A 14681-nucleotide genomic window follows, 5' to 3' on the forward strand; every position below is an offset into this window, starting at 1 on the left:
AGACAGAGAGGAAATGAGGTTCCTGAATATCCTATTTGTGCTTCCCTGAATTCATTTATCTATAACTAAACATTGTTGCCATTGTTTCTTCCTTTTTTTGATACAAGGAACTTACAAAACTGCAATGTAAACACAGGTTTAGCATTCTGAAATTCCTCCCCATCCACTCTGTAAAACAAGGGAAAGTCAGAAAATCAGATTCTTCTCATTTATTTATTAGGAGTGTATACATCACGTATCTCCTTGTTCCACCAAGGTGATGCTTTCTTTCCCAAAAGAATATTAATTCCCATCCCAAGGTGGCATATCATACCAAGTCTTTCTTAGAATCCCAATAATTTCATATGGAGAAAATATGGTCTATGTAATTGATATAATGAATTGAAAAAATCCATAATCATGCAAAACAGAATTATTGCTTTTATTAATATGTTGGAATACAAATGCTGATTTTTTTCTACTTTGCTGATCCTGTTATCAAATGTCTTTTTAGTACCAAGTCTGATGCATCATCTTCTATTAAATCTGCATTTGGATATATTTGGATGGACTGCATTTAAAATACAAGAATTGCATCATAAAAGTGTCCCACTTTGAAGCAATAGTTAACATGCCTCTTTTGGAGGTCAGCTTATTAACCATGGCTGCATTGCCCTCTAGTGTTTAGCATGTGACAAAAACATTTAGAAAAAGGCTGGTTAATATTTTGTCTGCATGCAAGAGTGACATTGACCAAGCACTTCATCAAGTTCTATTACGAGTATTTAAGAATGAATTGTCCATGTTCAGATTTGTCTTAAATTATGTCTTTAAACTGTATTTTAATTTATATCTACTTTCAATTTGTTTGCAAGTTTAAAAAGTCAGGATCAGATATTTTGCACTTCTTTCAAGAAATTAAATACATTTTACTTTTTAAAAAATTAGACCTAACTTGTTTGTGGGTTACACATGGTTTCTTTGTTTATTTATTTGGATTGGACTGCTTTTCAATTTCTGTTATGAAGATTTGTGCTAGAATAGAATAGAATGTTTAATTCATGCATTATACAGCTTTTATATGGTAATCTTTTTCACAGTAAAAGAGACATGCAAGTTAAAGATAGAAATACAAATATTCCTCACCCTATGACCACAACTGAGCCCAAAATTTGTGTTGCTAAAATGAGAAATTTGTTAAGTTAGTTTTGCTTCATTTTGCAACTTTTCTCAACTTTGTTAAGTGAATCACTGAAGTTCTTAAATTAGAAACACGATTGCTAAGTGAATCTGGTTTTTCTATTGCTTTTCAGAAGTTCGCAAAAGGAAATCACATGACTCTGGGACACTGCAATTGTCCTAAATGTGAATCAGTTGTCAACTATCAGAATGTAAATCACATGATCATGGAGATGCTGCAATGGTCATAAATGTGAAAGAACAGTCATAAGTCACCTTTTTCAGTGCCGTTGTAACTTCAAACTTGAACGTGTCTTGTGTTGAGTCAAACTATTTGTCCATCTGATTTATTGTTAGGAAAGACATAGTTGGAATATTTTCCAACCCTATCTATTGAACAACATTATATATAAAGAAGATCGAATTAATGGCAAGAGATAGAGCAACCAGACTTAGAATTGATAATGAAGTTATTGAAGTGGTGAACAACTTATGCCTTGTGGAATCAAACAACAATAAAAAAGGAACAAGCAGTCAAGAGATACACCAAAGGCTAGTACTTGGTAGAGCATCCAGGAAGATCTTGGCAATGTACGTACAAAGATCAGTACTGTGCAAGCCATGGTATTCCTTGGGATATTCTGTGGAAATGAAAGCTGGAAGAGTATTGATGCCTTTGAACTTTGGATTCAGAAAAGACTCCTGAAAATACTGTGGACAGCCAGGAAAACAAACCAAGGGCCATCAAGCAAATCAACCCAAAGTTTTCACTTGAGCATAAATGACAAGTTCAATCAATCCTATTTCAGACCCATTATGTGAAGACCTGGCCCTCTGGAAAAGACCGAAGAGAAGACAAGGGAAACTGATAGCAAGGCATATGATCTTAGTTATAGAGACAATGAGTGCACCATTAGGAGACTTGAAAGAATGGGTTAGAACTAAATCCATCCATCGCCCCCTAATATACAGGGTTATTCAAAAAGAACGAACTGCTTTCATGACACATTGCTTCAGTTCTCAAGCATCGTCATGTAATGAGTCAGTGACCTCTTGAAAGAGGAGTTATCTAAGTTTTGAATGGCTGCCACAGGGGTGTTATAGTTCTGGCCACTTTCAGTTGTTTGTTTACTCTCAGAATGGCGAGTCCTCAGGAAAAGGCGTTCTGCGTTTTCGAGTTCGTGAAAACAAATACGGTTATCAAAGTGCAGTGTGCTTTTCAAAGGCGAGTTGATATTAACCTGCCCTTTCCTAAAAACTCTCGAAGGTGGTTTTGACAGTTTCAAGGGAGTCTGTGTAAAGGAAAAAGTTTATGTTCCACCCCTTCCCACTTAACCTCAATGACCTTAAACATCAAATAACATCAGCAATCAACTCAGTGGATTGTGATACGTTGATATGCACCTGGGAGGAATTCTCTTATTGCATTGATGTTGCCCCTGCTGCAGGTGGTGGCCACATTGAACACATGAAAGACAGAAAATAAAAGTTAATTGTGAATAGAATACTTGTGACTTGACTGGAGTTTTGTATTACTTTAATAAAATATTGCGTCATGAAATTAGTTCATTCGTTTTGAATAACCTTATACAAATTCAGCATATAGGTTGAATGAGGAGAGTGCATGAAGTCTTATTGCACTGCTTTGCTAAATTGGAGCCATCTCTGTTTTGCAAAATTCTCTCCATACAGTGGCAATGAAGGATATTATACAATAGTTTACATACTTTGTTAAGTTCCCCTGTTTATATTGGAATGGAGGTTAGCCTCTTTCAACAATTGGTCACTGTGCCATTATTCAGAGTTGCTAGCATAGCTTGGTTAGAATCTTGATCTTCTGTTGTTTGCCATATTTCAGTGAGTATTCCATCAATTCCTATAACCTTCTAACTTGGCAATGACTAGAGGGTAGATTTAATTTAATCTTTAAGTATTTCTAAGTATGTTTCTGTTAATACAACAGCCATTGATGTTTTAATGGAAGATTATATGGTACTCCAACACTATGCTCCATGCCATTTTTGTTCTTGGCTTAGGGCTGGAATCAGCCATGCCTTCTGCCGAAAAGAGGAGAGGAGAGCCTCCCTCTGTCAATCTTGCTTGATTTTTCATTTAATACTGTTGTCTAGGTTGTTGTTTCTGGACTCTCTGTGAGAGTTTACTTTTAGTATAGTATAGTATAGTATAGTATAGTATAGTATAGTATAGTATAGTATAGTATAGTATAGTATAGTATAGTATAGTATAGTGTAGGGTCCATTATATTCCTTCCATCTTCCTCTGGTCTCCTTGGAATTTGTTACTATTTGTCCATTAGCATCTTTTAGCATATCAATTCAAGGCTGGAATTTTTTTTTAAGTTCAGAGATATTTTGAAAGACTTTTGTTTTTCATGTCTGATTCCATTTTCAATGTCCTTATAGATGTTGCTGTAATAAGGTTTCTTGTTCCTTTTAACAGCTCTCTGAAACCCCTTAAGTTGCTTTCTGAGATTTTTGTCTTTCTTGGCTTTGACTTCTCTTCCTTCTTGGCAACTTCCATGGTTTGTTCTGACAGGTTTGCCTTTTTCTTTTCTTTCTCGACAGTTTCCACATTCATTCTTAAAAACTTATTTGAGTTCATTTCAGAATTCCTCTGGTTCTCTATCAATGAAGTGCAAGACTTCAGACCTATTCTTAATGTTCTCTTTGAAAATGGTAGATATATGTTCTTTTGCACACGAACAATTTGTGATCAGTTCCTGGCCATGCCTTGATGCTATAATTGAGCTCTTCCTCATTCTCTTAGCAAAATTGTAATCAATTTGATTTCTATATATTAAATTTAACGATATCCATTTATAGAGGCATCATTTTGATTGTTCAAAGTCCTTGCTAGCTATGAAGAAATCTTTGGAGTGGCAGACATGGATAAGTTAGCCTCCTGCTTCATTTTGATTTTCTAAGCCTCACAATCCAACTATATTTTCTTCTTTCATATGTTCCTCTTTTGTATTTTCAACTTTGACACTCCAGTTTCCAATCACAAACAGCACAACTTGCTTGCAGGTTCTATTGATTTCACTGATGTAGAAGAAAAAGAGGTTGATTACTTCGGTATTGATTGATCATCATATTAAAGGATTATCCATGAAGTTGAATCAATATTATTTCATCACTGATTGTGTTGCAGCCAGATACTGTTCTTGCTGTATCCTTTTTCACTATAAAAGTAAGACCAAGTCTATGGAGAGGGGCAAATCTAAATAAATAAATAAATAAATAAATAAATAAATAAATAAATAAATAAATAAATAAATAAATAAATAAATAAATAAATAAATAAATAAATAAATAAATAAATAAATAAATAAATAAATAAATAAATAAATAAATAAATAATACATACATACATACATACATACATACATACATACATACATACATAAATAAATAAATAAATAAGACCATTTCTTCTTTGTTTTTCACATGGTAAGTAACAAAGAGTGTAATCTTTTGACTGAAAGTGTCCCATCTCAGTCCCTCTCAATTTGCTTGTGCCAAATATGTCAATTTGTAATTGTTTTGTTTCATCTTCCAGTGTGCTGACCTTTTTCTGGTTTATCATTGAGAATATGTACAGGTAGTCCTTGCTTAATGACTGGTTACTTAGGGATTGTTTGAGATTATAATAGATCCCCCAAAAGTTTCCCACAACACAATTTTGCAGTTCCATCAGTCACATCCTCCAACCTGATCATATGATCAGATTTTGGATGCTTGGCAATTGGCTCATATTTGGCTCACATTTATAGCTGTTTGCAGTCACTTTCCAGTCACAGGACCCAAGTTTTTGCTTGGTTTTGTTGGGGGCTTTTGGCATTTATTTCCAATTTTCAGTAAAAAATGCCAATTGAGTAAAATAGATTTGCTTAATGTAGGGTATTCACTAAATGAATTCTGCACTCATATGGTTACCCATTTAATAACTGTAATGACTTATAGCTGTAATTCTGGGTCAATTATGGCTTTAATAAGTTGAGCATTACTTGTACTCTTGAAATAAATTCCTTGTGTTCTTTGTCTCTCTCAGGAACAATCTCACCCCTTTTGCACCACTCCAATGAGGCACCACAGAAGTTGGGGGATCATAGTAATTTCCATATTAAGCAATGCAAAATAGAATTATTAATGGGACAATAGAAATAACATTGTGATATGAACAAATGTGCTCTTTGGCTATTTAAATTATATTACTAATGAAGTTAAATGTGATACTGATTTAAAATGGTGCAGTTGACATACATACATGAAGCATATCCCCTGCAAAATGCTGTGAATTTTATTAATCATTTAACTGTTGTTGAGCAACAAATAACAAGTACAAAAGATGAATTTTTTTCCCTCAACCAGGAATTAGTTGACAGACAGTAGAACACTTATTTAGGAGACAATATCCCTGAAAATCTATTTTTCTGGAAACAAATAAATAGTAATTAGAGGTTTGAAAACAATTCACTAACAGAACAGAATTTCTAAGAAATTATATTATTGTTATTTATCACTTTGGTTTACAAAAAATCTCCAATGACCTTTTGATGTGCATATACTTATGTTAGTCCATTGTGTAAACAATTACAAAAATAATCCAGATCCTCATACAACTACTATGCTGATGGTATCATGTAAACAGTCTTCTTCAGCAGCAGCCACAGGTCATGTTTTTTCCCCTCTTCTTGCAGTACTTACAAAATCTACAAAGAATTTCACATCATTATATAGCCCGTTTCATATTTGAAAAGAGTAGGGAAAAATGAAGTCTGTAGAAAAAAGGAATTTGGAAGCACTGTAAGAAAAATTATGTCAGGGAACCAAGCGCTACACTTGGCCATTTTAGCAAATGCCAACCAATGTTCTTGTCACATGCAGCAGAGATGAATTGGATCAAAATTCTACTTGGTCGCCAGATCTTCCCTGGCTTCTGTCAGCTAGTGCTAAAAACTCCACCAGTCTTAATTAAAATGGTACTACCTGTCACTCAAGGCATGAATTGCTGCTTCTCAAGAGAAGATCCCAAACCAAATCAATACATCCTTTTTATTTCTTCATCCCCTCCTCCAATTATTGACACCGAGCCCTCTTCCCCTCCATCTCCAAGGTACTTTCCCCCTCCCCACAACTCAGTCATATAGTCTCAGTTGAGCCCAAGAAAAAGGCAGGACATTTCAGAAGGCTTGACATGCAGAAGAGAAAATCTTTTCTTGAAGAGTAGATAGAGGGAACATTTGGGTGAATGTTGCTGGAGCATAACTTTTACATTTTATTACATATTAACTTTTATTCAATTCTGGGTCACTTTTGGGAAATGATTAGACTGGTCCTGAGCATTCCTTTCATTCCTGCTGCAGCTTCTAATCTTCTTGCTGCTGCTGCTGCTGCTGCTGTTGCTGCTGCTGTTGTTCCTGCTGCTGTTGCTGCTGCTGTTGTTCCAGCTGTTGCTGCTGTTCTTGTTGCTGCTGCTGTGATGGGAAGGTGAACACTTCTTGCTGATCTGGTGGGCGAGTGGATGAAACGTTGCAATCACTCTCGACACAATCACACTCGTCAACATGGAGGTAAGAATAATCCATGGTGAGACCATCGGGGCAAACCAAGGTCACTTGCTTCTTCGTAGTCTTTCGTTCTTGGCAACAGTTGCATGTATGATCCATCATGTTCGCATTATATGAATACCTGAGTGGTGGAAACAAATTGAGGTTGAGATGAGTCGCTGCAGGATGAAGTCCGCTACCCTTCACCAACCATTATTTGCCTTCATCAGATTATTGTCTTTTCAATGCCATTTTGCATAGCGTTGGGCAGTCCAAACATTATAACCTACAGCAGGGGTCCCCAACTTTGGCAATTCTGTGACTTGTGGATGCAACTCCCAGAATTCCTCAAACAGCAGGGATGGCTGAGGAATTCTGGGAGTTGAAGTCCACAAGTCTTAAAGTTGCCAACATTGAAGACTCCTGACCTACAGTATCTCTATCAATGGAATCTATCAGTACTACGTACTTCACCGATTGGGTTGTCAATATATGAACTAACTAGCAATGTATGTTTGAAGGAATTAGTATAATGTTACTTTAAGAGCTAGGGCTACAATTAGCCATAAAATGGAGTCAGATGTACTGGGTTGTTGGTTGCTATTGCGGTTAGTCTTGCTATTGCTTGCTATTGCTCTATTGCTCTTGCTAACGCTAATTCCCTGATCTCACTCTCTGCTAGTTTTGTCTGTGTGACTATACTAAATATTGCTGTGTACTAATATGTTGTTGTTTGTTAAATATTGCTGTGTGCTAAATATTGGTCTATGTATTATACTTATGATATTATATATAAAATGTGTGTTCAGCAGGAGAGAAATATTGTAGAATTATATATGTATATGGAACTGTGTGTTCAGAAGGGGAATATTATTGGTTAGCTGCTGTCTGAATAGAACTGTATATTCTGATATATGATTTGTATATGATTACTTGACTTGGATATGTATGTAGTTGACTGTTTACTGATTACTTTACTGTATACATTGTAAATAATATTTATACTCTTACTTATATTAGTCTGTTTTATTGGCTGAACAACCACCATTGCTACATATGGTCTGTTTTCTAAGTTTAGGATTCTAATATTGGTTATAAACCCAGTGTGGAATGCTAACAGAATCAATTTTGGGGTCCTTCAGATTATTACTGTTGATGGGCCATTATAGCATTTTTCTTCCCTCCTCCTTGTTCATTGTTGCCACTATCTTCTCTCACTCACCTGCTTGATTCTACTTTTCCTTCGACACCTGCCAGACACCACATCTCTCATTTGTTGATCATCTGCCATCTTTTCCTCAAGGAATGGGAACTAGACCTGAGCCTGATCTATTGAAAACTACCTTAAATAGAATTTCATCTTCATTTGGAATAATTTAAGATACTAGGCAATGCACCAGCAATGGAACTGAGTCTTAGCTGAATTTCCATTTCAAATGTTGAAAGTTGAAATTAAAATGGCATCTGGACTACTTTGCAGATACCCTAAGAACCAGATCTTAGATAGTTTGTTTGTATTCATATCTCGTAGCATATGAATAGTTTTTAAATAGTTGTTTCACAATGAGCTACCAAAGATGCAATAAAATTCAAGGTTACTTACTTTGAAAAACTGTTACATTGGCCTTCACAGTATGTTACTTCAATAGGTGAAGAAGATTCACAGCCATTTTGTTTTATTATTTTGGTGATATTTGTTGCTACACAGGTTTTGACTTGGAGAGTGGAAGGAAAGACAAATAGTAAAAAAAAATTGAGTCTCTGATCACAAACATAAAACAAACAAACAAACAAAAATGAAAGAAAGCATACGTGTACAGGTAGTCCTGAACTTACAAGCACAATTAAGCCCAACATTTTTGTTGCTAAGCAAGACAGTTGTTAAGTGAATTTTGCCCCATTTTACAATCTTGTCAGTTTCATCCCACCAAGTTTCTGTAATGGCAACAATATAATAACTGCCCTCATTTACTTGAATTTCTAATTCACCCTGATTATTACTCATACTTTATGCATTGGTTATAGACATTTGAGTCCATTTTGATTGAGCCTGTGTTTACTGCCTACATCAGTGGTTCTCAACTTGGAAGTCAGGACCCCTTTGGGGGTTGAATGACCTTTTTACAGGGGTTGCCTAAGGCCATGGGAAAAGATAAATTTCCCATAGTGTTAAGAACCAAAGCTTCTATTCTGGCACCTTGGAACATAGTTTTACAATCCGACCAATCAGGTGTTTACAGTGGGGATGTCCCTCTGACCTTCCTGCCAATCAGCTTAAAGCTCTGTTGGAAGAATTGGCACTAGATTTATGGTTTGGGGTCACCACAACATGAGGAACTTTATTAAGGGGTCGCGGCATTAGAAAGGTTGAGAACCACTGGTCTACATAACCTATGTTGTGTCTGACTGCTGTTACTTTCTTGCTACCTATTTGCTAGTGTACATGGTATGGCACTCACTATTAAAAGCTTTGTTTTGCTCGACAGCAAAGTTGATAATCTTACTTGCCCAAGCATCTATCTTACATGGACAGGTTTGGGCAAACTGGTAGTTGTGACCTGTGGGTGCGTCCCCCACCTCACTGCTATGCTGTCCTATTAGCCATGTTTGTGAAGCCACACACATGTGCATAAGGTGCATATGAGAGTGAAGCACATGTGCAAAAGGCTACACGTGCATGAATGGTGCATGTGCACATTTTTGGGGATGGGCGAAACAGTTGTTAATTTATGTGCATATCAAATCATCTGCTGATAATTTGATTTGTTTGTTTGTTTGTTTGTTTGTTTGTTTGTTTATTTATTTATTTATTTATTCATTCATTCATTCATTCATTCATTCATTCATTTATTTATTTATTTATTTATTTATTTATTATATTTGTATGCCGCCCCTCTCCGTAGACTCGGGGCGGCTCACAACAATAACAAAGACAATATAAAAACAAATCTAATAATTTTAAAAACACTAAAAAACCCATTATTAAAAGCAAACATACACACAAACATATCATTAATAATCCTATTAATTTTAGATTGCTGGGAACAAAAATGTTCTGGATCAATTAATTCTCTGCCTCTGCTATTTAGTTTCAATGTTTATCCTATGCTTCCCTATTGACATTGCTTGTCAGAAGGTCACAAAAGGTGATCCCAGGCCCTCAACCATCGCAAATATAAACCAGTTGCTAAATGTCTACATTTTGACCACGTGAAGCTGAACAATCGTAAATGTGAAAAATGTTCATAAGACACCTTTTCAGTGCTGTTTTAACTTTGAACAGTCCCTAAATTAACAGTTGTAACCTGAGGATTACCTATATATTGTGTGCAGGTACTGTATGTGACAAGTGATGATAACTATGTCAATTTGCTTCTGTAGAGAACTGTGTGGCTACAAACACTATCAATTTTGCCTACCAAGTGTAATAAGTGGGCTTGAATAGAATTGTAGTTCATTGCCATCTGAAAGGCTATAGTAGACTCTATAGTAGACTCTATAGCTATAGTAGACTCTATAGCAACATAAACATTGGCTTTATCACTGATACAATTCTGAATGTTTTGATTTATGCTAATATAGTTTGCATAACTTACTTGCAGATTTGCACACCTTGCAACACCCATCATCAGTGAACACCACATTCTCCTATGAAAATAAAATATTTCAAAATTTAATTTATGATGTTAAAACCATCATTTTCCCCATAAGGGAATCACATAGGATTAAAAATAGAATTCGTTATTGGCCAAGTGTGATTGGCCAATAAATGAATTTGTCTTTGGTGCCTAAGCTCTCAGTGTACATACAACAATTATAATAATTCATTATCATAGTCATTGTAAAAATACATTCACCATAAAACATTACATACAACACAGTGATAGTCATGGATACTTAATAAGCAATCAACATAAATCATACTATGATACCAAGTAAACAATATAAATTGTAAGATACAGGCAACAAAGTTATAGTCATAAGAAGGTGAGATAGGTAATAAGGAAGATGAGAATAATGATGGTAATGCTGCATTTCTGGATAATTTGACAGTATTGTGGGAATTATTTGTTTAGCAGAGTGATGGCATGGGGGGACACTGTCCTTGTGTCTAGTTGTTTTGATATGCAGTGCCCTGTAGTGTCATTTGAGTGCTATTGTACTCTATAGTGTCATTTTAACATTTAAAATGTTGGTTTTTAGATTTGAGGGTAATGGATTGGTTTATGATTGATTCCATTACTTTGCATGTGATGCAGCATAGAGAGATTGGTCTGTAGTTTTCCACTAGACTGTGTTCTTCCTTTTTGAAGATGGGGATGACCATGGCTAGTGACCATAGGTTTGGTAGGGAACTGGTCCTGTAAGATTATGCTTAGTGATTCAGCTATAGTTCTGGAGAGCTTTTTTAGCCGCTCTGAGTCCTCGGAGAGGGGTGGCATACTAGAATAGAATAGAATAGAATAGAATAGAATTTTATACAATCTAATAAATTATTATTATTATTATTATTATTATTATTATTATTATTAATTATTAAGAAGTATGCACATAGTCTATCAGGTCCAATTGACAGAGAAAGTTTAGGGCCCCATAATGCTTTTTCAACGTTGTCTTCAGTGAACTATATTTTGTTAAATCGTTGTGAGTATTTGTGATACGTGTAGGGAATTTCGGGCACTAAAGTTCCTTTAGTGCACTAAAGCTGAGTACTACCGACAATGGCAGCCAGTTATTTTACAATTTTATAGAGCTGTTTAGGTCACAATATATTTTAGCAACAGAATGTCAGATTATGACTGAAGCTTTTGCTTAAATTCAACTGATACAGTTCATTTGCAAACCTTCCACAATCAACCCAATTAATTTCAACTTAAACTTTTGATAAAATCCACTTTCATTGCATAGAACCAAATATGATAAAACAAAGACTGTTGAATCAGTGAAACTTACAGGTCGGCAGTTTGGATCAAATGGAATGCAGGTTTTCTTGAGAGTGACAAGAACATATTGGTCCTTAATAAGGTCACATGAATGTGAAGTACAATTGTCTCCTGGTGGGTGCCAAATTTCTCCTGGCTGAAAATAGCCACAATTATAGGTAGTTATTTATTTATTTTAGAAGATAACATAAAAATAATTCATGATCAAAAATTCCTTAATATCTCAGAGAACAGGGAATGGGATGGAGACTGGCTTACAGTTCAGTTAGAGGTGTCCTCAAAATGTGAAACAATAGAAATGAAAATTTTGTACGGCTGAGGAATACAACAACTGTATGGATCCTAGTATTTCTTGACTTATGCTGAATGTGATTTGTTAAATTGACATGTATGTAGTTTGATGATAACAGTTGACTTGGCATATCTACCAACAATGGAAGTTTGGCCTGGGATTGAGTTATGCTTGCCCAGGCAGGGGATCCTGAAAAATGGATGTGCCCAGTGGTGGGCAGCAGCCAGTGATGTCAGGTGCTCCCTCTCGGTAAGAAATTCTGGGATGTGTACCCCCGTGTGCCACTCTGTGAGAATTGGCTTCTGTACATGTGCAGAAAGCAAAATCTTGTGTGAGGATGCTGGTGAGAGTGAGATTTTGGCAATTATCACCGACCTTTTGCTTTTGCAAATGTGTGAAAACAAAAATATTGGTGAAAATTGCTGAAATCTCACTCTTGCGCATGTCCTCAAATGAGATTTCACTTGCTATATGTGTGCAGAAGTCAAATCTCATGCCAATGGGTGTGCATGTGCACTTGATGGGTGCATGCCCGCCCATAATAGCCTCAGAGGATGCACTGGTAGGAGGTAAGATGAGTGGCCCTTCGCTGGATGTGCCTTATCACGAACCCATTACACGCACTTCTCAACTTACAACCGGCACTTAGTGACCATTCAAAGCTACAATGCATTTTCAGAAGCTACTAACAATTGGCCATTCAAAGATACAATGGTTGGGCCTCCCCCCACAATTATATGAGTGCATTTCAGGGGTTTGGCAACTGGCCTACATACATGGCCATTTGCAGTGACCTACACTTATGCGACAGCTTTTTATGATGGTTTTACCAAAATCTGGCATTTATTTCAATTTTTTGGCAAAAAATGGTGCATAGCAAACTACTGGTTTGCTTAATGACCCTGGTGCTTGCCTAGCAACTTCCACAAAATGGTTATAAAATTGGATCAGTATTAGCTACACGAGTGGATTAAATATGAATTTGATGAACAGTGGAGTTAGCAAAATTGTAAGTTACCTTCAGCTCTCGGGGAGGAGAGGAATCCAATGTCACAACACAAGCAGACTGCACACAATGGCCACAACATTGCCCAGATACTTCCTGGTATTTTTGACCCTGTAATTCAGAAAAATGGGAAAAATTCATAAAGTTGTAGTTTTTTTAAAATAAGCAGTGAGTAGATGGATAGATTAAGAGAGTTTGAAAGCCATGAAATTTTCTTTTTTTCTTTTTTTAAAAAAAGAACAATGTGGCTTACCAGTGGGCATCTTTGATCACATGTTTGAGACACACACTCCACTTTATTTTCTAGATCTTCATTTTCAGAGCATCTGCATGATTCACATAATTCTCCTGGTACAACTGCCCCAGGCTGAAGAAGGAGAAAAGTGGAACAGTAATAAATAATTCTAATCTAATTTCATACCTGGAATTACTACAACCAATCTACTTGTGATATCTGCTATTCAGAATGTGTTTTGATCTTTAAGATGCCTGGTGAAGATCTTTTTTTTTTAAAGTTCTCACACTATTTGGCTTTTATTGTGGTCTTCCTGTGATTTAAAGTGCTGTGTTATTACTGCTTTTGTTCTCAATTTTAATACGGATGAATGATTTCATCAGGGTATATGGCGTGGTTTATGGTTAACCGTGGATTGCATAATGTTTTTAATTCCATGGTATTCCTACAAGGCAGAATTCTTCAAACTTGGCAACTTTAAAACTTGTGGACTTCAGCTGCCAGAATTCTCCAGCCAGCAAAGCATAGCTGGGAGTTGAAATCCACAAGTCTTAAAGTTGCCAAGTTTGAAGACCTCTGCTGCAAGGGAACTACATTTGTTGAACAGGATAGAAACATGAAATTAATAATGATAAGGTTGAGAACAAATGTAAATAAGAGCATGCTTTTATATTTTCAAAAAGGAAGAATTTTACCACCGTCTCTCCTGAAAATCTTTAGCAAACTAGAGAAGCAACAATGGTCTCCTACAGGAAAAGCATGGTTAACATTGGACTTGAATTAGTTGTTTAAGTGGTGCTATTTTTCATTTTAATGAAAATTACTTACACTGTAGAATTTTCCATCGACAACACAGCCTGGTACTTTCACTGTGGGACACAAAGATAATATTATAATTAATCTTAGCATTTGTTCTCAACAGATCACATTAACCAAGAAGGAAAAATGGCATAAAATGATACAATTTGCTCTTTAAAGGTTTCCCATTAAAAAGAAAAAATAACAAAGATTGTTTATTTAGCATACAGTACGGAGTAGGAAACTTAAATAATTTAATTGTTGGAAATTCTAAAGCATTAGGTCTTACCCAATGCATCTCTCAAATGGAGTTTTTCCTGCTGAGCTCCATATATGTTGGGCTGTAACACTGAATATTTCAAGAAAGTATGGCTTAAGCAATTTTGCAAGATATGTTTCAGACCCACTGTTGGAATTTACCTATTTGGTTTTTCTTACTGTTATGCAACAATTTCCATGACATGAATGATAATGCATTGAATTGCAAATGTCAATGTTGATGAAGTGTTTAAAAAAATAGAGATTAAGCAGAAATAGGGTAGAACATATTTTTACAGGTTGGAAATAGACTTTCCCAACTGTATTTTGTACAAATAGCATCTTTGACAGAAACATTCAGTAACATTGGTAGAGTCACCTTCAGCAAGGTCAGTCAATTTATTTGGGACAGCCCTCACATG

At 35.7% G+C, this 14681-nt stretch overlaps 1 protein-coding gene across 1 annotated transcript in view; it reads right to left on the reverse strand.

The window, feature by feature from the left end:
• Nucleotides 1–5457: 5457 nt before the first annotated feature.
• Nucleotides 5458–14681, reverse strand: part of LOC139174659 (mucin-5AC-like) — a 95664-nt gene continuing 86440 nt past the window's right edge. Inside the window, exons 43-49 of the mRNA XM_070765157.1 lie at nucleotides 14032–14072; nucleotides 13222–13335; nucleotides 12981–13079; nucleotides 11681–11806; nucleotides 10324–10375; nucleotides 8331–8442; nucleotides 5458–6869 (exon numbers count right to left, since the gene is read on the reverse strand). Coding sequence (XP_070621258.1) covers nucleotides 6548–6869; nucleotides 8331–8442; nucleotides 10324–10375; nucleotides 11681–11806; nucleotides 12981–13079; nucleotides 13222–13335; nucleotides 14032–14072 — 866 coding nt within the window. The 3' untranslated portion in view covers nucleotides 5458–6547. The remainder of the gene's footprint in view (nucleotides 6870–8330; nucleotides 8443–10323; nucleotides 10376–11680; nucleotides 11807–12980; nucleotides 13080–13221; nucleotides 13336–14031; nucleotides 14073–14681) is intronic.

The sequence above is a fragment of the Erythrolamprus reginae genome, chromosome 1 (assembly GCF_031021105.1).
Source record: "Erythrolamprus reginae isolate rEryReg1 chromosome 1, rEryReg1.hap1, whole genome shotgun sequence".
In the NCBI taxonomy this organism is placed as follows: Eukaryota; Metazoa; Chordata; class Lepidosauria; order Squamata; family Dipsadidae; genus Erythrolamprus; species Erythrolamprus reginae.